The sequence below is a fragment of the Chionomys nivalis genome, chromosome 1, assembly GCF_950005125.1.
Source record: "Chionomys nivalis chromosome 1, mChiNiv1.1, whole genome shotgun sequence".
In the NCBI taxonomy this organism is placed as follows: domain Eukaryota; kingdom Metazoa; phylum Chordata; class Mammalia; order Rodentia; family Cricetidae; genus Chionomys; species Chionomys nivalis.
In genome coordinates, this window is record NC_080086.1 from 34,580,674 (window position 1) to 34,604,287 (window position 23,614).

General features: G+C 49.0%; 1 protein-coding gene across 1 annotated transcript; it reads left to right on the top strand.

Annotated features, from left to right (window-relative positions):
* The first annotated feature begins 2,532 nt into the window (after nucleotides 1-2,532).
* Nucleotides 2,533-22,953, top strand: Efcab12 (EF-hand calcium binding domain 12). Its single transcript, XM_057780566.1, has 9 exons — nucleotides 2,533-3,166; nucleotides 7,261-7,712; nucleotides 8,992-9,177; nucleotides 13,954-14,110; nucleotides 17,242-17,438; nucleotides 18,267-18,480; nucleotides 19,761-19,917; nucleotides 21,676-21,732; nucleotides 22,646-22,953. Exons 1-9 carry the CDS (start codon nucleotides 2,812-2,814, stop codon nucleotides 22,902-22,904), a joined length of 2,034 nt encoding a protein of 677 aa, XP_057636549.1. The 5' UTR covers nucleotides 2,533-2,811; the 3' UTR covers nucleotides 22,905-22,953.
* Nucleotides 22,954-23,614: the final 661 nt, after the last annotated feature.

Sequence of the window (23,614 nt, forward strand, 5' to 3'; positions counted from 1 at the left end):
TCACAGTTTATTAGCTAAATTAATAAAAATATTTTTATTAAAAAGGTCCCTTGGGCATCATGTGTTCTTGACCACTCACTCTTAGGAACTTTGGATTTGACCTTAGCATCCCTGTGGGGATGTGAACATCGTCTGCTTGTGGCTCCATTGCAGCTCATTCCCTTAACCCTGGTCCTTTGTAAAACTTCATCTCCTCTCCCAGTTAAGAATGGGACCTTTTTATGTTTAATGCCATTTCCATAACAGATGGTGGAGTATCGTGGTTCTAACCTCAAAGCATTTGCCTTAGAAATCACCAAATGAAGTCCTAAATTATTAACTCTTAATTGCCAATTGCCATTCTAAGGTTTAGCTTGAAAATTGAATCAGATGAAGGCAAAGTAAACCAGCTGTCAGAAGCTGTTTGTTGTAGGCTAGCATGTGCCCAGGCAGATATGCTATGATGCAGACTAATTGATTTTCCCCTCTGGTGAACAAGTGGCAGCTGTTACGAGGGATGCTGGGGCTGGAGCGCTGACTCAGTCATGGCAGTAGTCAGGTTCAGTTCCCAGCATCCTCACAAAGGAGCACAGGAAGGAGGGGGATCTGTTGCTCTCTGGCGCCAGGCACACAGGCAGTGTGCATACATACATGAAAATAACAAGGACACAAAGTGTAAAGATAGATGCAATTTGACCGAAGAACAGGAAAGCTGGCCACACACCCCCTTCCACTTCACAATAACCCATCACAGCAGCACAGAAAAGTAGAGTCCTGTGCTGGGGAGAGAGAGGCAAAAAGATGAAAAGGCTCTGTGGAGACCTCCCAGGACGAGTGAGTGGTGCAGACAGCAATGGAAGAGAAGAGAAGGGCTAAGTGTGAGGATGGACCCAGCACAAGCAGCTCAGAGTATGGAGAAACCTTGGCATTCCTGGGCCACAGCTAAGGTTGGGTTGTAGAGCAAAATTTCCAGAAGTCAGCTGGGAAGGAAGGCTGCAGGGCAAGGTCATTTAGAGGCCCCCTCCGTGGTCTCCTTGGAGAGGGGAGCTCTGTCTGTTGGTTGCTGGGGTTCCAGGCCTGCCTCTCCCCTTTCAGCAGATAAGATCACCGGGCTTCCATGCCTTTCCTCGTATCTCAGAAACCCTGCTGCCTTGTTCTTGTGGCTTTGTAAGTTTAAATGATGTGAGTGCCTCAGTTGTAGAGGGTTAGGAAGATGTTACGTCTGGTGAAGGTGGGCCCCAGCACAGAGAACTTGTTCAAACGTTGGTCTTTGTTTTTTAGCATAAAGTTTAGAAATGACTTAGGGTCAGAGATGTAGTTCAACAGTTGTGTTTCCCTGGAGTGCACAAGGCCTAGGGCTCAGTGCCCAGCAGTGCAAAATAATTTTGTTATTTGATATGATCTTTCCGTGTAGACCAGACTGGCCTCCAACTCACAGAGACCCTCCTGTGTCTCATACTTGGTCAAAATAAAATTGTAAGTGTTCAGGTAAGTGGTTTTTGTTTTGTTTTTAGAACATCTGCGGTGCTGTACAGTTGCTGTCACTAGCTAATCCCAGAACCTTCCCATGACCCAAAAGGAAACCCCATTGTAGTTCACAGCTAATCCTTTCTCCCCACTCCTCCCTGGTCGCCAGGAGCTGACTGTCCGGAGACTCGCCTATTCTGGCCATTCCATATAAATAGAACCCTGCAGTATGAGGCCTCTTAAGGCTGGCTCCTTTCGTGAACAGGAGCCCTTCATGCAGCACGTGTCAGTACTTCACGTGTCTTTAAATGCACACCTTGTATTTCACCCGTGGGTGGGCATTTCAAAGATTTATTATTAGGACTGGTTCCCAGTCTCTGTTTCCGGTTTTGATTTTCTTATTATTTATTTATTTTGATTATTCTCTATAGCTTTGGAGCCTATCCTGGAACTAGCTCTTGTAGCCCAGGCTGGCCTCAAACTCACAGAGATCCACCAGCCCCTCCTGCATTAATTCTGCTGAATTTAAAGGCGTGTGCCACCACTGCCCAGCTTTGATTTTTAAAGATAGGTTCTCACTGTATACCCCTGGCTGGCCTGGAACTCGTCATGTAACACAAACTGGCCTCAAACTTTTGTCTACCCTCCTGCCTGCTTCTGAGCGTTGGGATATAGGCGTGTGCCGCCATAACTGTGGTTCCGGACCATAGCACCCAGTTGTAGTACCAAATAGTCTTTCATTAGACCTTGACTGGTTAGGGTTCTCAGCCCTCCGGGACTGTGGGAGTGTAGCGTTCTTTTTAAATGTGAAAAATGAAGCCTAAAGATGGGGAAATCTGTCAGAAAACAGGAAAATGGGGGAATTTTCACTTCAGATTCAGACGCCTCAGGAAGAATGGGGTATAGGCGTGATTCCTCACACAAGGCCCCAACCTGGGGCTAAGTCGTCTTTAACATTCCCAGCTTCCGGGTTTTCTCCCGCCTGCTTCCAGCACGTGGAAGCGCTCAGCCAATCGGCTCACAGCATCTGTAGTTATGACAACGGGGCTTACTCAGCAACTTGGATTACCTTTTGCAAAACTTGAAACTGATGGGCACCTAATGGCTAAACCTGTAGCCTGCTCCACAGCGCCGTCTGCAGGAACCCTCTGACTCCCCGCAGCAGAGCCATTAGGAAAGGCTGGAAACCACACTGTGCCGTCTCAGCTCTGCCAGAAGGGTTGCCAGGAGTTCTGGAGAAGGTCACTAACTCTTGCAGGATTCCCATGCCCGGACTTAGCTCGAGGAGCAGCCGAGTCCCCTGGCTTGGAATCAGAGCCGGGGCTTTTGTACCTGGGATCCTGCATATTTCTGGGTTGAGCAACAATGCGTCCTATATTGAAGAAGAGACCTGGAGAAGTTGGCTGTCAGTTCCCAGGAAAGTTCTCGACAAAGAGCTGCAATTTGAAAAGTGGAGGACACAAACAGACGAGAAGAGATGTGAGGCAGGTGGGCCTGAAGAACCAAGTCCTCAGCAAGCCTCCTTCCGATCCATCTAAAGCTTCAAAGAGTAATGTTGATTCTCCTGGCCATCTTTCCCCGGCACAGAGTCAGGGTCTGGCAGAAACCCTGGTCAAATACACTGGAAAGCAAAAGAGAGGAGCCAGGCTAGGGGAGCCCCAGAAAGCCGAGGAGAAAAGGCGCAGTCGTGTGACATTCAGCTTGACACCCTCAGACTTTGGTAAGTGAGGGTATTTTTCATAGAGATACAGAGTGTCTGGGGACCTGGTTAGATGGCACTGGAACCAGGGGACACCTACGACCCCGTAAACTATTGGAGTGGGATGTTTTCAGAGCAGCTAGATGCTTGGCTGTGCTGGAATGGGGGTCCTCAGCGCAGAAGTGAGTAGGAGAAAGTGGTTGTCCAGTGTAATGTGTTGATTGATGCTTGGGAGTGAGCAGGACAACAGGAGCCCAGGATGGTGGCCAGAAAGGGAGGTAGCAGCTGAGAGATGCGAGCCATTAAAGGAGTATTTTCTGAGACCAGTTAGGCCCCTCGGGGAGGTGCTCCCGGGAAACACATTTGGGTCAATGAACGGAGTCTTTTCCAGCATTCGGGGTCCACGGTGAAGTTTTTTGTGTCCCTGGGAATGTACAAACAGAAGCAAAGTCAGTTAGTGACAGCCATTGACGTCAGAGCACACTTGACCTGGGCAGGAGCTAGAACTCAGTGCTTTCCCTTCCCGATCTTGACAAGATGGCAGCCTCAACCTGTCACTGCAGGGACCAGCTCCTGTGGATGGTCACCGCCCTGAAGAGCACTAGGAAGAAGGGCCATGAAGAATGGACAGTGAGTGTCTGGGCTGGTACCTGACCTCTTAGTCGCTGTTCTAGTGCGGGAGAGACACAGCTCGAAAGGCAGCTCTTAGAAAAGAAAGCATTTAATGGGGGCTGGCTAAGTTTCAGAGGCTTAGTCCACTATCATCATGGTAGGGCGCATGGTGGCTGGCAGCCAAGATGCTGGAAAAGTAGCTGAGAGCCATACCCTGATGGACGAGCAGAGAGACTGGACCTAGTGTGGGCTTTTAAAACCTCAATGCCACCCAGCAGTGGTGGCACAAGCCTTTAATCCCAGCATTCAGGAGGCAGAGGCAGGCAGGTCTCTGTGAGTCTGAGGCCAGCCTGGTCTACAGAGCTCCAGGACAGCCAGGGCCACACAAAGAAACCCTTTCTCAAAACAAAATAAAAACCTCAAAGCCCACCTCCAGTGACACATTTCCTCCAACAAGACCACACCTCCCAGTCCTTTCAAACAGTTCCATTCCCTGGTGACTGAGTATTCAAATATACGAGCCTATGGGGGCCATCCTTAATTAAACCACCACACCCATACTGTGAACCACAGGGCGGGAAGCCTCAAGGAACGCTATGCCCTTTGGGGAACACAGCAACTTGATAAATGGAACCCATGGGCCAGGCAAGGAGCAAGCAAGGAGACATGGCTTAGCAGAAAGGAGCAATGTAGACAAGGGGATAATGTGGGGAAGAGGGGCGAAACCTTTAGACCATGGCAGGAGGGGTATTAACTCCAAGAGCACTATAAAGCCAGCCTTGGTGAGGAAAGCCTGCCATCCCAGCATCTGGGAAAGTGGGGCATCCTGGTCTACCTGGTGAGACCCTGGCCCAAACCATGCTGTGGTGAGACTAAATTCGGGGACTGGAGGGAACCCAAGGGAGTGGGAAAGAAGAGCTGGGGAGAAAAGCAAGTTAGAGATAGTGAAGTGAAGGAGTGTGTGTGGGGGAACACGTGTGTGAGCTGGGCTGCCTGTGCCGTGAGCCAATCAGATCTATTGATACCAATACAGGTGAGGGGGCAGTGAGATTGCTCTGTATCCAATCCCTAGCACCGGGTTGTGGGGGATGGGGATGGCATAAACCGTTTCGAAATAAAAGTCTTGGGGGGCTGGAGAGATGGCTCAGAGGTTAAGAGCACTGACTGCTCTTCCAGAGGTCCTGAGTTCAATTCCCAGCAATCACATGGTTGCTCATAGCCATCTATAATGATATCTGGTGCCCTCTTCTAGTATGCAAGCATACAGGGAAGGAATGTTGTATACATAATAAATAAATAAATCTTTAAAAAAAAAAGAAATGAAAGTCTTGAGATATGAGGATCAAGTGACAGCTGGGTAACAGGAACTAGCTAATAGCTTGACTCTGGGGCCTGAGAGATGGTGCAGTGGTTAAGAGCTCTTGCTCTTGCATAGGACCCCAAGTTTAGTTCTCAACACCCACATGGAGGTTCACAGCCATTTATAACTCCAGCTTCCGGGATCTAAACACCTTCTTCTGGCCTCTGTTGGCCCTGCACACCTGCGGTACATATATATATATATATATATATATATATATATATATATATTCACACAAAACATTCATACCCATAAATTGAAAAGAAATCCTAAAACAAAAGAACTTGTCTGTCAGGCTAATTGAGCTCTGTTAGTAATCAACCCGGGGACTTTGGGTCTCTTGGTGCTTTAGTGTCTCTACCTGAAAAATGTGGCCAGTCGTAGCACCAACCCCATGTCTACATCTGTCATCCAGGAACTGTTTACTAAATTCCCATTACAGGTAAGCCTGTGGCGGAGCCAAGACTCCAGCAGAGAATAGTGCAGACACGGACAAGGTCATGGTCTTTGTGGAGCTGTTTACTAGAAAAACAACAAGGCATTCACACCAGGATTCTCAAACAGGAAGGCCCCCCTCAAGCAGTTATTAAATGAACTGAGCTGAGAGGAAATGTGGGAAGGCACTGCAAGCTGGAGAGGCCAGGCTCCTAAGTAAAGTGTCCAACAGTGTGAGGGCCACCAGTGTGCAGCTCTGAGTGCATGCAATGCTGTCTTAATTACTTTTCTATTGCCATGGTTAAACATCATGACCAAGAGCAATTTGAGAAGGAAAAGGTTTATTTCATCTTATAGCTTATAGATCATCACTCCGGGAAGTCAGGGCAGGAGCTGATGCAGAGGCCATGGAGGAGTGCTGCTTACTGTCTTGCTCCTTACAGCTTGCTCACCCTGCTTTCTTATAGAACCCAGGACCACCAGCCCAGAGATAGCACCACCCACAGTGAACTGGGGCCCTCCCATGTCAATCATCAACCAAGAAAACACACCCCAGACTCCCCCACAGGCCAGGTTCTAGAAAAGCATACGGCAGAAGGCAGGTTCATGAGATAGTTCTGACAGTCTGTTCTTGGAAAGAAGATGACTTGGCCCCAGGATGTAACCGGCTCCATTAACCATAGTAGAGGGGCTGCTACAACTTTTATGCATATGGGTGTTTTGCCTGCGTGTGTGTCAGAGAACAGTGTGTGTGCAGTGCTCTTAGGGGCCAAAAAAGGGTGACAGACCCTCTGGAACTGGAGTTACAGATGGTTGTGTGCCACCATGTAGGTGCTGGGAACTGAACCTGATCCTCTGGAAGAGCGGCCAGTGCTTTTAACAACTGAGCCATCTCTCCAACTCCCTATTTTTTTTCACACTTATTATTTCAACAGGCATAGGACGGCTTGTGCCCTGGTGCAGGTGTGGTCAAAGGACAATTTGTGGGAGTCTGTGTTCTCCTTTTACCATGTGGGTTCCAGGGATTGAACACAGGCTGTCCAACTTGGCAGCCAGCGCCTTTATCCACTGAGCAATCTCACCTACCCACCTGCCATGACATTACAAGTTAGGGGTTTAGGGATATGGAGCAGTGGCACAGCAATTCTTCAGCAAGCATTAGGCCCTGGGTTCAAGTCTTAGCACCACAAAGACGAGAACTTGTATGTAGTGAACAAAGATGTGTGTATGTATGTGTACATAATAGAGACATAGATAGCAGCACACTTATGTACAAATCAACTCTAATAAACACCTCCATCGCCTAATAAATTAGGTATCCATTATCCCCATCTTAACAGAAGAAAGTGAGCCGCAGATTGAGCAGAAAGCCGGCCAGCTGCACTTAGACCCAAGCTCTCTGAATCAGATCTTTTGCTCCCACCAGAGGGCGCTGTGGTGCCTAGGCTGGTCAGACCAGTTCCAAGTCTTCTGAGCTCAAGCAGAGTATAGTAAGAATCGGAGACAGTGAGAAGTCTTTGTTCCTTCTGTTGGCATGCAGGTCACATTAGCTAACACACTGTTTTCTTCACCATAGTGACGCAGTGATAGAGCCAGGCAGAGACTAGACACCCTGATACACAGCCAGCACCTACCACAGTTTCCCTTTCCCTGGCTCCTGTTAGTCCTCTTCCTAAAAGGAACTCACTTGCAACCCTTTTCTCCCAAGGGGCCTTCCCGTCTTACACCTCCATAGATGAAGACATCTATGAAACTAGCCGTCACCCTGTCTTCAATCCTGAGCTGGTCATTGCCCACTGCTTCAGGCAGTTGAAAGAGAAAGACTTCCACCTGCCTCAGAGCCGCAGGCGGATCATCATTGTGCCTGGGACAAAGGACCAGGTGCCAGTCCATACCGCAAGGCCTCCTCAAGCTCCCCCTCCACCTATACCTAGTTTCAAAGCTCTGGATATTGAAGACATCCAAGCGCCACCTGTGGACAGAAAGGTTTGGTTGAGCCAGAGGGCAAGGCTCCGGAAGCAGCTGGAGTCGTTTGGTGATGTCAAGACATGGCTGGAGAATAAGCCCAACATCACACCGTCAGAGGCCAAGGTTCTGCTCATGATCCGCCATGAGCAAAAAGCCTCCGAAGATACCTTCATTTCAATCAGGAGACCCAAGGTGAGAAGCCCTGTTGGCCAGAAGATGCTGAGGCTTTGGGAGTCTGTTGTCATTTTGCTTCCTTTTATTAGACAGGACGAGGTGGTTTGCCCCTTTTCTTCAAAGGAGCAAAAGCAAGTCCCCAAAGGAAGGTGTATGAGTTCCCTATCGCTGCACAGCCAATACCCCAGTGGGACTTAAAGAAATACTATTATTGCAGACAGCTATGTCTGTCACTCTGGAATCTCAGTGCAATCGAGCTGGGAGGCTTTGTCTCTATATCATGAGACTGTGGACCTGCAGACAGCTTCTGACTTGACCAGTAGGAAGATGGACTGCCTTCTAAGCTTGTTCAAAGGGCTATTGTGCAGAGGCTTCACTGCCTCCCTCAGGGACCTCCCAGAGGCTGCAGACAAGCCCTCACAATAAGAAGGCTGGCTGCCCCCAGAGTGAGCCTTCTGGAACAGAGAGCCAGGGAGGCGTAGTGCCTTAGGCCCTGGTCTTGACACTGCACCATGTCAGAATGAGCTGCTGAGGACTGCCTGCACCATGGGATAGGAAAGGGATTCCATCTGAGAACACATGAAGGGTTTTATAAGCACCCCAGCTAGGGCACACTAGCAGTCGGTCTTGACCTATCTGCTGGAGAGGCCATACTAACCAGTCCTTGTGGGCTAGTTTGAGGACACAACTGAGGTTAGGGTGAAGAGGGCCACCTTGTTGATGTCATTACCTATAGGAGGAAGGGTCCCTTGTCCTTCCTAGCCACCTGGCTAGCTTAGACCTGAAATAATAACCACACAGAAACTGTATTTATTAAATCACTCAGAGTCACTTGTACCCTGAGAAGCGAGGTTTAGTCGCCCATCCTCAATAGGTCAATTAAAGCAGCCTGATTAATGATAAAGAACATCATAATGAGGAGGGCTGGAGAGATGGCTCAGTGGTTAAGAGCATTGCCTGCTCTTCCAAAGGTCCTGAGTTCAATTCCCAGCAACCACATGGTGGCTCACAACCATCTGTAATGAGATCTGATGCCCTCTTCTGGCCTGCAGACATACATACAGACAGAATATTGTATACATAATAAATATTTTTAAAAAAGAACATCATAATGATAAAGAACATGATAAAGGAGATTTATTCAATGTAGCCACACTGAAAACAAGGACAAAGACATAACACATCCTCCCCTTCGGTCCCTCTTTGGGTTGTGAAGTGAGATTAAAGTTTAACTAGAGGGCTAGGAATATGGACATCTAAGCTGTCCCGTTATCTGCCTCACTCTTCCCTCTTTCAGGGCAAAGTTCCCAAACCTGTTCGTCAACCTATACCCCAGCTGCGACTGCCCAAGCCCTCTATCCTGGCGGACTTGTACGCCTACCTGAGGACCCGAAAGATCAAGATCCTGGAGGTATTTAGCAAGGTGGAGCGGGGTGAGAACCAGCGCATCTCTAGGGAGGAATTTATCATGGCTCTAAAGGCAGTAAGTATGAACTTCTCAGCTGGGCCTGGGGTGTGTCCTTCCTCCATGAGGCTCTAGGGTCCCGAGAGGCGAACACAGGGCTCCACACGACCAGCCTTATACTTGCAGAGCGACACTGGGAAACATGGCACAACCGCAGTCAGATTACAGCCTTAAAACCATCTCTGCACCAGGCTAACGGGAGAGATGGCTCTTGTGGAGGACCAGGGTTCCATTTCCAGCACCCACATAGCAGCTCACAATCACCCTAACCCCACTTCCTGAGGATCTGATGCCCTCTTCTGACTTCTACGTGAACCGCATGCACGTGGCGCACAAACATACACACAAGCACACAGAAGACAAAGAACAAAACCCTCTGTGATGCTCCGGGGTGCAGCTCCATGGTAGAGCCTGTGTTCAGCATGTACATGGCCCTGTCATAGCACCACTAGTGCCAAGCAAAAGCCAATACCGTACCTGGCGATAGAGAGATGGCTCAGTGGAGTGCAATTCCCAACACCCACGTCAGGGGGCCCACAACCACTTGTAACTCTAGGACCCTCTTCTGGTGCTTCCCTCGCCAGGGTGTGTGTTTCCACTTTAATTAAGCTAATCAAGACAATACCCCACAGGTATGCCCCAAGGCTACCTTAATCTAAATAACCCCTCACAAGTGTGCCTGAAAGTTTGTCTCCTAGACAATCCCACATCCTGCCACATTGACATTCAATATTAACCATCCTGCCATATGTGGTAAGTGGCTCCTCGATTGGACCAGTTAGGGTAGAAATTTCTGTCATCTTTGAAAGTTCTGTTAGTGTAATGCAGGATCTGGGCCCATGCGTTACCTCCAGCCTGCCTCTTTGGAAAAACAAAAATACACTTTTACTGAACACTGTCATCCTCATTCATCTATGCACAGCTATGGGTACTTTCATGATACAATGGCAGAGGCCCTGTGACTCACAAAGCCTAAAATGTGTCTAGATTCTTGTAGAAAAAGCTTGCAGGCTTAGATGAATTAAATGTGTATCTTCAAATCAAGATGCGCTGTTGACGTTTATGCTGGGGAGTTAACCCCCCTAAGCCGCTCAGGATTGAGAAGGATCACTGTAGTAGGTGAAAGCTGACTAATAGGGTCTTGCGTGTAGGTGAAATAAACTAGCCCACGTAGGTCTTTTTAGCATGTCTCACTTACTCTTGGTATGCTCTCTCCGATGCTCTCTTGATGTTTCCCTTTCGATGTTCCTCCTCGATGTGCTTCCCATTCCACAGGGTTTCCAGTTTTTATACCCACATAGACAGCCATTTTCTGGTAAATAACAATGATACCAAGCACGCATCCTGTTAGAGCTAACAGGATGGATAAAAGACTGACAAGGTAGGCACCTTATGTCTCAGAAGGGGCGTGGTTGTGAAGCTCCCCAGCAGATATCAGGAGGATAAGGATGGATTTTAGCCCTTGGGGTGCTGTATCCACTGGCACCCAGGTGAGAAGGAATTTTTCCTCTGGGGCTGGTGTAATGACCCAAACTTTTTTTTTAATTTTAATTTTTTTTTTTAGGGGTAAAGGTACAAACAGTTAATTTCCTAGACTAAGACCTTATTCAAGGGGGCTGGAGCAATGGCTCAGAGGTTAAGAGCACTCACTTATTGCTCTTCCAGAGGTCCTGAGTTCAATTCCCAACAACCACATGGAGGCTCACAGCCATCTGTAATGAGATCTGGTGCCCTCTTCTGGAGTGCAGGTACACATGCAGGCAGAACACTGTATACATAATAAATAAATAAATACATCTTATTTTTTTTTAAAAAAAAAAGACTTTATGTCAAATGAAAGCTGAATAAGTACAGAATATTAATAGAGTGTTAAGGGGAGCAGAGACCAGTAGGCGATACTCTCCTGAGTTGGCTGCCAGAGAATTTAGGGCCACTCAAACCTGTTTATCAGTAAGAGCAGACATACTGTCTCTCTGCTCAGGGCTCCTTTCTTGTCAGTGAGTCCTGTCAATAAGGATAATTGTGTGGGACCAGCTTTATGTAGATTTGGCTACAAACAAAGGTTTGGCTGAGTGAATGCTTTCACCAGGGCCTCACAGTGTGGGGTAAGGTATACAGTTGCCAATACAGGAAAAGTCCAGTTTAAAGAATGATTTAAATGCTGCTGGGACATTTTGGGATGAATCCCATTATGGAAGGGAGAAATGTTATGCTTTCACAAGATTTTTACAGAACTCACAGTGACTACCCAAAAGACAGGTGTTCCCGAAGCTCTGCAAATCGGGTTCCCCATAAGTGGTACACTTGCAGGTTTGTCTGTGAATCTGTCAGCTATACATTTACTGTATAATACTGTGGCTCACATCGATGCCCTTAAAAATCAGACATTGTTACATTTTATTTTTTATTATTTTTGCTTGTTTTTGAGACAGGGTTTCTCTGTAGCCTTGGAGACTGTCCCAGAACTCACTCTGTAGACCAGGCTGGCCTTGAACTCACAGAGATCCGCCTGCCTCTGCCTCCTGAGTGCTGGAATTAAAGGCATGCGCCACCACAACCCAGCACCTACATCTTTTTTAATTGATTTATTTACATGTTTTTCCTGCCTATGAACTTCTGCCTATGTATTTGCACCATATGGATGCAGTGACCTCAGAGGCCAGAAGAGGGCATCAGATCCCCTAGAACTGGAGTTACAGATGCTTGTGAGCCACCACATAGGAGCTAGGAACTGAACTGGGTCCTCTGCAAGAGCAGTGAGCCCTCTTAAATGCTGCCAACTCTCCTGCCCTCTTTTAAATTTTATTCATTTATTTATTTGTTTGCTTGTTTTGGGTTTCTCTGTGTAACAGCCCTGGTTGTCCTGGAATTCACTCTGTAGACCAGGCTGGCCTCTTAACTCACAGAAATTCGTCTGCCTCTGCCTCCCAAGTAGCAGTATTAAAGGTGTTTGCTACCACTGGCCAGATCCCATTTTTTTTCTTATTTTTGATTATGTGTATGTGTGCGTCTGTGTGAGAACATGTGCACATTGTGCTGCTGCCTGCATAGGCCAAAAGAGGGCATCAGGTCCTTGGAGCTGAAGTTACAGATGTCTATGAACAGCCAGATGTGGGTGTTAGGAGCCAAACCCAAGTCCTCTGCAAGAGCAGCACCCATTCTTACCTGCGGAGCTATTTCTCTAGGCCTTCTTTGGTCTCTCCAGCTGGGTGTGAACTCAGCACCTTGCACCTTGCATATCCTAGCAAGCTCGTTACTACTGAACTCTATATCCTGACTTACTGCTTCAATTAACCAATGTTCAAACATTCTTATGAAATATAATTATATGAACATCCAAAACATTTTTTTAAAGTAAATGTCTTCAACTACCAAAACAAAAAATTTAGTTTAAATATTAGATGCTGGGCTGGGAGAGATGGCTTAGCAGTTAAGACCATTTTCTGAGGTTTGGTTTCCAACACCCACACAACAGCTCACAATCCCCTGTAACTCCAGTTCCAGGTATCTGATGCCCTTTTTGAACCTCTTTGGACACTGGGGATGCATATGGTGCACTTACATACATTCAGGCAAAACACTCTATACGTAAAATAAATAATTTTTTTTCAAGACAGGGTTTCTCTGTGTAGCCCTGGCAGTCCTGGAACTCACTGTAGCCCAGGCTGTCCTTGAACTCACAGAGATCTTCCTGTCTCTGTCTCCCATATGCTGGGATTAAATGTATGCGCCATCACACCTGGCTAATTAAATGTTTAAATATGAAGTCCTTTAGCACTAGGACAGTTCTGAGCTGGACCAAGGATAGTTCAACAATGACTAACTATTGTCTAAAGAGAATAACGAGACAAAATTATACTCACAATTATGTTTCCTTTCAAACTTTTCTTTCTGAACCTTTGGTGTTTCTGGTAGGCACTGCATACCTCCAGAGTTGTCTATTGTCCTTTGTATTAGTCAGGGTTCTCTAGAGAAACAGAACTGAGCAATATATACGTATGTACGGTATCTGTTAGAGTAGCTTACAGGTTATGGTCTGACTATTCCAACAGTCTCCCGATGGAAGGTCCAAGAATCCAGTGGTTGTTAAGTCCACAAGGCTGGGCATCTCAGCTGGTCTTCAGTATATGCCAGAATTCCAAAGAAAGAAGTAGCCTCTAAAGTCAGTGAAGGAATGGACCTGCCAGTGAGAGCAAGGGAAAGGAAGCAGAGAGAGAGCAAGCTTCTTTCTTCCATGTCCTTTATATAGGCTGTCAGGGAAGGTGTGACCCAGATTAAAGGTGGATCTTCCTACCTCAAAAGGTCTGGATTAGTTGTGTATCCTCCCACGTCAAATGATTTAATTAATAAAAATCCCTCACAGGTGTACCCAGCCACTTGGGGTAAACTGAAGTTAATTCCAGATGTGGTCAAGTTGACAACAAGAACAGCCATCACATCCTCAAAGGAAAAGATGGATAGGTTTCTGATACTTCGGTCGGGGCAGGCATACTTGTTCCCCATGGAGAAAGATGGATGTATGACTTTTATCCTATCTAGTATGTTAATCAACTGAAAAAGACTTTGTAAAAATGGAGGCCTATCTGGCCTGGGTATTAAAGGAGGGATAGGAGTTTTTGAGGCAGAAGGAGGGAACTGCGTGGGCAAAAACAGGGCGTGATAAATTGCAGAGTACACTTGAGGACCTGGCAAGGGCTCTGCACTTCTGGCAGCAAGGAGTTGGAGGTTGAGCCGGTTGGCCAAGCCTGTTGGTAAGGGTGAGGTGAGCCTCAGTATGCTCTTGTGCCTCCTCAGATCAGAGTTCCTCTGAAGAACCAGGAGCTGGAGGACATCGTCATCTACCTCGGCTCTCTCGGGAAGCAGAACGCCATCACCACTGATGCCCTGGCCAGCACCTACAAGCAGTGGTCACTGTCCCAGCAGAAAAGTACCATGCCCACTGCCAGGGAGTGTACGTGTCCTCTCTGCCCTCAGAATCAGGCTGGCTCTCCCCAGCATTTACATCCTAAGGTGGCACCTCCTCCTCTGGCTTGCCATAGGTTTGCCAAGCTTTTTCAATGAGGAAGAAGACATTTTCTCAAGGGCCCAGCCTCTGTCCTTAGAGGGACATGAATGATTGATTTTTTTTTTTTTTTTGATTTTCGAGACAGGGTTTTTCCGTAGCTTTTGGTTCCTGTCCTGGAACTAGCTCTTGTAGACCAGGTTGGCCTCGAACTCACAGAGATCTGTCTGCCTCTGCCTCCCAAGTGCTGGGATTAAAGGCGTGCACCACCACCCAGCATGAATGATTGATTTAAAACAAAACAGGATTGGGAATCCAGGGCAGTTGGCAGAGTGCTTGTTTAGCATGTTCAAAGCCCTGGATGCCATCCCCAGCGCGGCATACATCAAGCATGGTGGCACACATGCACAATCTAGCAGTTGTAATCTAGAGGCGGGAGAATCAGAGGTCGTAACCCACAATCTAGAGGCGGGAGAATCAGAAGTTCAAGGTCATCCTTGGCTATGTAGAGCATTTGAGGTTAGTGTGCGAAGCAGGAGACCTTATCTGAGAAAGAAAAGGAACAAAAAAGAAAGGTTAACTAAAATGTCTTGCTTGGAAACTGAACGAAGACATTTGGAGTTAGCTGGTGTGGGCTTTCTGTCATCACGGATGTTGTAAGCAGGGATGCTGTGCTCGTTCCGGTCACCCTCACGTGCTTGTGGGCTACATCTGTCCAAAAGCAGCAAGAGGCAAACGAGAAAGGACTCTCTAAAATGTGGGTCACGAATTTACAACACACGCCTGTATCTTTTTGCTCATTTTGTGACACAGACTCTCTACACAGCTCTGACTGGCCTGGAACTCACTCTGTAGATCAGGCTGGCCTCGAACTCACAGAGATCTGCCCATGTGGGATACAGGTATATGCCACCATGCCTGGTTTTTATGTGGTGCTGGTGCTAAACTCAGAGACTGGTGCATCAGGCGAGCACTTTACCAACTAATTGATACCCCTCAGGTCCTCTTCTTTTTTAGTTTATTATTGTTGGATGGAGGCAGGGGAACCACTGGCAACTGCAACACTCCTTATCCCAGCTTCCAGCTCCTTTCGAATAGAGCAACATCACCATTTCTTTAAATGGAATGGGTCTCGCTCTGTTCCTCTGCCCCAGGCTGGCAGGAAATTAACATCAGACATATTTTAGGGAGGGGTGGGCTTTCCTGTTCCCTTAGAGATGGACTAAAGCCATGAGGAAGCAGTTGGAGGGTCTTCCTTGCAGGGGTGTCAAGTTGAAGCGAGATTTCTAGAGCTGGGGTGAATGGCCACATCAAGGATAAACAGTGCCCTCCCTGGTGTGGTGTCCTTGGGAGGCTCCTGCATAGTGAGAAAGCCCCAGTTCTGATCTCAGACTTCCCGTCTAAGGCTGTCCTGTGGATACACTGGCACCCAACCCCACCTCCACTCCCAGGAGGGTCCCTGGCCCATCAGAACCCAGGCAACCCAAGCACCCCCACAGCTCTGATGGCCCAGGGTCAGCACCTCCTCTGAGTTGCACTCCCCCACCCCCACTCCTCCCAGTCTTATGAATGCCCAGAGCTGCTGTGATCTCACAGCTAGCTGGAGTCGCTGGAGCACAGTACTCGGCAATAATAGCTGTCTATAGTCAAAAGATGTCAACACACAGATGGCCCTCCCACCATGCTTATAAAAAAATCACCCTGGGGCTGGAGAGATGGCTCAGTGGTTAAGAGCATTGCCTGCTCTTCCAAAGGTCCTGAGTTCAATTCCCGGCAACCACATGGTGGCTCACAACCATCTGTAATGAGGTCTGGTGCCCTCTTCTGGCCTGCAGGCATACATACAGACAATATTGTTGTATACATAATAAATAAATAAATAAATATAAAAAAAATCCCCCTTATCCTGACTTGAAGGCAGGCAGCATTTATCTGTTGGATGGTGCCACTTCAGCATAGTCAGAACACATGCTCCTGGATGGCAGCAGTGAGCAAGACAGGTGACTTAGTGGTCTCTCGGTTTATCTAAAAGAACAAGCCTCTGGGCACCTAGACTCAAAGAAGAGGAGGAACCTGCATTTCCCGGGCACCATATGGGCTGGTCACATGTGCACAACACAGTATCCTGCCTGTCTGGAGGTTAAGGTCAATACGCTTGGTTTCCATGGCATAAGCAAATGTCCAGAGAGGCTGAACTTCTTGTTTGGAGTCTTAGGAGGAGCTGAGGCCAAGATTTCACCTCAGCATGAGGCTGCCACCAGGATGATGGCATGGTGTCGGAATCCTTTCATTGGTCCCCGTTTTGGAAGTATCTTCCAAAAGCTAGGCCCACTTGTGGGAACTGGGAGACTGCAGTGGACTAGCCCAAACCCTGCCGCCATCTGCTGTCACGTGAAAGGTGATGTCCACAGGGATGGATACCTGGGAGACAACTGGAGGGAGGGCCAGGATGGTAGTCAGACGAAGCCCCTGAGAGGTAGGTGTCAGTCTGCACCGTCAGTGTCTGCAAAGGGACCCAAGGCTGGCAGAACTGCCCAGGTCAAGGGCCTGAGACAGGGGTACAGGAGGTGAGTGTGGCATGGGTGAGGGATGGCAGCTGAAACAGATTCCAGCAGGCCTTTGTGGTCCAGGGAAATGAGTCTGTCTTCAGAGTGTGTTCCCTGGGAAGACAGGATCATGAGACATATTTTTTTCCCTGTGTCACAGTCTTAGCTGTCCTAGAACTCACTTTGTAGACCAGGCTGGTAATAAACTCACAGAGATCTGCCTGCCTCTGCCTCCCCAGTGCTGAGATTAAAGGTGTGCGCCACCATGCTTGGCTGCCATGATAGAAGGGCTTGCCGCTTGGTAGGAACAAGGTGGCAGAGAATGAGTGAGAAAGGAGCAGGAAGGGGTGTGGGGTAGGCAGATGGGGGGCTTCATAGCAGTGGAGGGGACAAATTCACAGTGCCCTTCAGGTGGGCACCGGCTGGACATATGGGAAGGGGGCAGAAGAGCTTGCTGGCATCTGCTCAATGGCATTAGGTTGAGTTCCTAGTTGGGCACCCTCTTAGTCCTTCCATCTTTCCTTCCAATTCTAGATTTCAGTTTGACTAGGAAGAGAGCATCCTTGAAGCGTTACCCCCCAAAGCAGCAGGCTGTCACAGCCCCACAGCCCCCCAAGATGGACCTGCTAAAGGTGCCAGAGGTTGATACAAAGATGGAGGGGCGGCCCATGACAGACGAGGACATGGAGGATGTGGGCAAGCGGTACCGAGAGAGGCGGAGGCAAAACAAGGTACCTCTTTAGCACAGGCTTAGGGGGCTGGGCAGGCCAGGGTTCAAGACTTGGCACTGACTGAGGTGAGGGTCTCACCTCCCCTCAGCCCTTGTCTGTCATCTGTGCAGTATGCAGCTGGGTGTAATGAAACACCCTTATAATCCCAGCACCCAGGAAGTCCAGTCAAAGGATTATGAGTTTGAGACCAGCCTGGACTACATAGAAGGACCCTGTCTCAAAAAAAAAAAAAAAAAAAAAAAATCCAAATGAGATACACTCCTTTAATCCCAGTACTTGGGAGGCAGAGGCAGGCAGATCTTTGTGAGTTTGAGGCCAGTCTGGTCTACACAGTGAGTTCCAGGCCAGTTAGAGCCACATATTGAGAATCTGTCTAAAAAAAAAAAAAAAAAAAAAAAAAACAAGCAAAAGAGAAGGAAAAGGCAGCCAGTGGGTAACACTTCTCAACCCCTCTGCACTGCGAGGTGGCTTCTACCTCAGGATTACACACACACACACACACACACACACACACACGTGGCTAGACCTGATTTAGAGTCCCCAGAGACTCAGGCTATTTTTCAACAGGACACTCTGGGGCTCTGCTGCCACTGTGCCTTTTTTACAGCTATTACAGCCACGGGGGCACATCCGGTACGAGGCGGTATTCCCAGGACTCTGGTGCCAAGTGCTCAGAGCCCCTCAGGGGTTACCTCAGAGGGGTAACCTTGACCTTGAACCTGAGCTGCAGCCTCGCAGGGGAGGGGGTCTCTCAGATGGAGGCAGAGGAGGTGCTGCTGCCTTGCAGCCAGGTTGAAGGTCACAGAGACATCCTCTGCTCTCCTGCAGCTCTGTCTTCCCTCTATCCAATACATGGAGAGATGCCGCCTGGTTCGTTCTGGGACAAAGTCCTTTGATGATCACTGCCTACCGTCCACCATTTCTGGGGAGATGGAGGAGCTGATTAATATGACCCGCACAGATAACTTCCTGGTCTACCTGCAGTGCTGGGAACTCTGTGAGTCCTACGGTCTCCCGCTGACTGAGGACATCCTCATGAGAGGTAGGGGCTTGCTTTGAGGGAGAGCCCGAGGCCTGAGCCATGGCTAATGTAGCGATGGCCTGACACTGGCTTCCCCATACATGCCAAGCCACTGTGGCCTTTGCTGGGAACACTGGGGAGGAGGAGGGAAGGCAGATGACCTGACTGCTGGGTTCTGAAACACATGGGTTCCTTAGGTGAGATGCGGTTGGGGAGGATTGGGGTTCAGAGCTCTGCCTCCACACGCTTGTACATGCACCCATATGAAATGTAGACACACACACACACCAAACTCAAAACCATGAGAAAACCGCCATCAAAATAGTTAACAAAGGCCAGGCAGGTAGTGGTGGTGCACTCTGGAGGCAGAAGCAGGTAGATAGATCTCTGAGACTTCGAGGCCAGCCTGGTTTACAGAGCAAGTTCCAGGACGGCCAAAGCTACGCAGAGAAACCCTGTCTTGAAAAACCAAGGAAAAAAACGTTAACAAAGTAGTTCTAAGGGAATGGAGCTTAGTGGTAGATTGCTTACCCCCCCCACACACACATACTCGAACACACACATTCATGCAAGCACACTTACACACAAGTAAGTCTAATTAACCTAGTAAAGTCTGGTTCCTGCCTCCAACCTAGGCTTGCTAAGTAATACCACCCGAATTTGCTGTTACAGACTGGTTTCGCTCTGTCCCCTGGTGAGCAGGGTTGTCTAAGGTCCCTTCTGATACTGAACTGGATTATTACAGGGAGCTGTGGGAGGGAGAGTTTGGGGGAACTCTATACCCTATTGTGTTTTGCAATTCCCAATGAGCCCACAAACATCCAAAAATAAAAAGTTGGGCTGGCAAGATAGCCTAGCAGGCAAAGGCCTCTGATGGGAAGTCTCATGACCCAGGTCCAATTCTTGGGACTCATTTAGTGGGAAGAGAAAGGCAGCTCCTCCAACCCCACAAGTTACCCTCTGACCTCCACATGTGTATAGTGGTTCTCTCTCTCCCTCTCTTTCTCTCTCTTTAATGTGTGTAATGTTACAAAGCTGAGAGCCAGTGAGAGGGCTCAGTGGGCAAAGGCGCTTGTCATCAAATCTCACGACCAAGTTCAGTACCCAGACTCCACAGAAATGGAGAGAGAACAGACTCCCACATAAGCACTTTGCCTCTCTACTCGCCAAGCCATCTTGATGGCTCAGAAAAAATAATCTTTAAATAGAAGTGTGAATTTTTTTTTTTTTAGACATTCCCATGTGACCCTAAAGTAGGCAATTTTGGCTAATGGGCCTGCTGTCTTCCCTGCTGCCCACAGCGCTACTGTATCCGGGAGACAAGATAATTACTCTGAAAGAAGAAGTCCGCCCGATCCGGCAGCCTGGAGGCTATTATATAGACGAGAGGATTGTCCACAGCCTGGCTGGATTTGGGACCCGTGGCCTCCACAAGCTCGGAGCGAAGAAGACAGACAAGCTGAGTCTCAGGCTGTCCCTTCAGCTGCAGGGACTAGGACACTGGCATGCATGTGGTGTCATGTTGTGCCAGTGTCGGTGCCCCTCTCTAGTCACTTCTGACTCGCCAGTCCCAAATATCACCCTTAGTGCATGTCTTAGGACCGCAGGCTACCCTCCTGAACACAGGCTTATACACTCACAAGGTCAGTGGAAAAGACCAAAAGGGGGTGTTCAGCCTACCCGGTGGCAGAAGCTGAAACTAATCCCTGTGGCAGGCACACTCCAACAAGAGATAGGCTGGTAGCCAGCCCTGGGGGCGGAAAGCCTGCCCTGACCCTTAGACTAGCCTGAGTTCTCTGAAATTAACTTCCTTTGAAGTGAGCTCAAGTCAGGTCCCCCTCCACTCCCATCAGATGTGGACTAAGCAGGGGGCAACTACTGTGGCTAACATCAGTTGTGCCTGCAGAGGGGAGAAGGAGACGGCACCCTGCAGAGGGATGGGGTGGTGTGGCAGAATGCCTGGGGCAGGCTCCAGTGCTTCTAGTCAATAGCCAGGTTACTGCGCCCTGAGACCTAGCATCTCCATGTACAGAGTGGATGCAGACTATCTCACCCCTCGAGGGTCAGACAAGGGCCACAGTGTGGCTGATGAGTCACGCTGCACTTCTAGTGGTTTTCTGAGTACTGGGGCAGTCTGCCCACGACATTTGTGGACTGCAAAGTGCTGTGCGTGACCCAGGCTGGCAGTAGCTTAGAGAGCCTCTGAGGCATCCCTTCTAGCCTGCGGCTGACTGTCACCAATTCCTAAGCCATGAATCCAGGAATTGCGTGGCTACCCAGGAAAGAGATTTTTGGTTGTGTTTGGCCAGCCACAGGTATAAAAGAGAAAGAATGGCCGGGCGGTGGTGGCGCACGCCTTTAATCCCAGCACTCGGGAGGCAGAGGCAGGCGGATCTCTGTGAGTTCGAGACCAGCCTGGTCTACAAGAGCTAGTTCCGGGACAGGCTCCAAAGCCACAGAGAAACCCTGTCTCGAAAAACCAAAAAAAAAAAAAAGAGAGAGAGAGAAAGAATGGTCCCTCGCTAAAGGGACATTGTCTCTCTCTCACCACTAGGGAGCAGACTATAAAAGATCCCGAGGCCAGGCACTCGGGGTAGAGAGTATACAAGGCACAGTTCAATCCTTTGCATCAGAAAAAAAAACCTGAGCCAGATGTGGGTTTGGGAAGGAATCGGTGATCAGTTAGTGATGCATGCTGGGTAAGGTATGGCGGGTGAGTCTTTACCACGCCTCTGGAAGGGGGAGCGGGAGTTGGGCTTCAGCGTCTACCAGTTGCTGAACATATCAGCTATTTTGGAGGCCTCCCTCCCACAGATAAAGAAGTCAAGGTTTTCCACCCTCCACCAACCTGGCTAAGCCCAATGCCTTGGTGTATGGAGACATGGCTAGGGCCTCACCAGAAAACAAAGATATTCAGCGCTCTGGTCAGACACTTAGAAACACACGCCTTATTGGCCCCCATCTGCTCCCCCAAGCTGACTATTCCTGGAGTTTCTTTTTTGTTTTGTTTTGTTTTTTGTTTTTTGTTTCAAGACAGGGTTTCTCTATGTAGCTCTGACTGTCCTGGAACTCACTCTGTAGACCAGGCCGGCCTCAAATTTCAGAGATCCGTCTGCCTCTTCCTCCCAAGTGCTGGGTTTAAAAGTGTCTGTGCCACCACTGCCCAGCTCCTGGAGTTTCTCTCTCCTAATAATGCCTCTCTCTATTCCCCGCTAGGAAAACATCAAAGAATCTCAAGAAAATGCACTTCGAGGAGTTCGAGGAATTTACGGGGTTTGTAGTGGTCCTGTGTGTTTGCTAGGAGGGCAGGGGTGAAGAGGAGAGGGCTGGCCTCCCCTCCCACCAGAGGCAGCATGGGACGAGATCCTAGGACTGTTGCGGGGCTCCATGCCCAGGGCCTACGGGGCAGCAGAAGAGCATTCAGAGAGTGTCAGGCAGGACTGCGCTGGGGCCTCCTATGAGTGAACTCATCTACGTTGTCACCAACAAGCCTGAGTTGCTCTGGACGTCCCAGTTATAGGAGAGGATGCTGACACACAGCCCCACATGTGAAGCTGAACCCAGCGAGGCTGCCTCCTGAGGCTAGATTCCAGACATGAATCCATTCCAAATGGATTCCAAATGCTTCCTGCTGGGGCTGGGTGTAGCTTAGCAGCTGGGTACTAACCTAGAGCATATGAGGCCCTGGGTTTTATGCCCAGCACTGCACAGGACAGGTGAGGTGGAGGGATGGGGGAGGGGCAAATCCTCTAGAACAGTGGTTCTCAACTTGTGGACTGTGACCCCTTAGATGACTGAACGACTCTTTCACCGGGGTCACCTAGGAACACTAGAAAACACAGATACTTACATTATGATTCATAACAGTAGCAAAATTTTAGTTACAAAGTAGCAACAAAAATAATTAAATGGTTGGGGGGGTCACCGCAAGATGAGGAACTGTATTAAAGTGTCGCATCCTTAGGAAGGTTGAGAACCACTGATCTAGAGCAAGAACCGCGCACATTAAGTTTGGATTTAAGAAGCAATGACTGGGGCCTGAACTTCGCCACTCACTGGATGTGTGACCTTGACCTCCAGACCTCTGGGTCCTCACTGTGAGGAGACCTGAGCTGTGAGGATGCTGAGAAGGAGCCCTGCCTGGTCTCCCTGTCACAGCAACCTTCCCTGTGTCTTCCTTTTCCAGGAAGCTGAAGGCCAAGAGGATCAGTGGTCCCTCATACACCCACCCCAATTACTTCTGGCCTGGTCACCTTCTGGACAAGCTGCGGCTCTACCTGCCCACTGTGGCCAGGGACCAGAGCCAGGCAATCTTCAGCTGTGTGGAACGTACGCACCATGCTAACCCGGCCAAGTACCACTCTAAAGACTGGTGGCCCATGAAGGACTGGGCTTATATGACCCATGCTTATTACGATGCAAACAAGGTGTACTCCATCAACTAGAGTGGCCTGGGGGCTGCTGGACCAGAAGACGGGCAGCCAGGGGCCCATAGCTGCAGACATGAGAGATCAAAGAGCCATACAAAAGGAAACATTCCCAGGAACGGTCTGGAGCTGTGTCCCCTGATGCCAGTGTCCAGTGCCTGGGAGTGTGGGTGTGTCTAGGCACACACATGCTGTTTGCTACCCTCTCATGACCTCTGCCCTTCTGAAATAAACTGGGTTAGAGCTGACCTGTAGCCTAGCTGGATTGATTTCCAACTAAAGGGCTGGAAACTTGAAGGTGTATGTGAGACACAGATTCCCCAGGACACCTCCCACCTCTCATCCTGGGACACTAGTGCCCACAGGGATGCAACAGACGGACTGTCCTCCGTAAAATGAGGTAGCAGCAGCTCTCACCTCCCCATGAGATCGAGGCCCCCAAACCCTGTGGGTCTTCAGAAATCAGAGCCATACTCTGGTTCATGGGCCTTCCCTACGATTCACTCGCTAGACTCTCCGCTTTGTGAAATGTACTCTGTAAGCTGCCATCAGCTATGCACTTCCATGTTCCAAGGGCCACTGTCAGCCTTAGGATAAGCAGCCCTTGGGAAGGGCGGGCGAGCCACCGGCACAGCAGAGCTCCAGTCCCACCCTGCTTCTTGCTAGCTGGCCGTCTCAGACAAGATACTTTACTTCTCTGGGTCTCTGCTCTCCTTTCCAGGCAGCAC

What these genes read in the sequence shown, in the direction of transcription:
- Efcab12 (XM_057780566.1), top strand. Translation starts at nt 2,812, where the DNA reads ATGCGTCCTATATTGAAGAAGAGACCTGGAGAAGTTGGCTGTCAGTTC. An exon ending in CTTGACACCCTCAGACTTTG is followed by an intron (nt 3,167 to 7,260) that starts GTAAGTGAGGGT and finishes TTTTCTCCCAAG; the next exon opens with GGGCCTTCCCGTCTTACACC. An exon ending in TTATCATGGCTCTAAAGGCA is followed by an intron (nt 9,178 to 13,953) that starts GTAAGTATGAAC and finishes GTGCCTCCTCAG; the next exon opens with ATCAGAGTTCCTCTGAAGAA.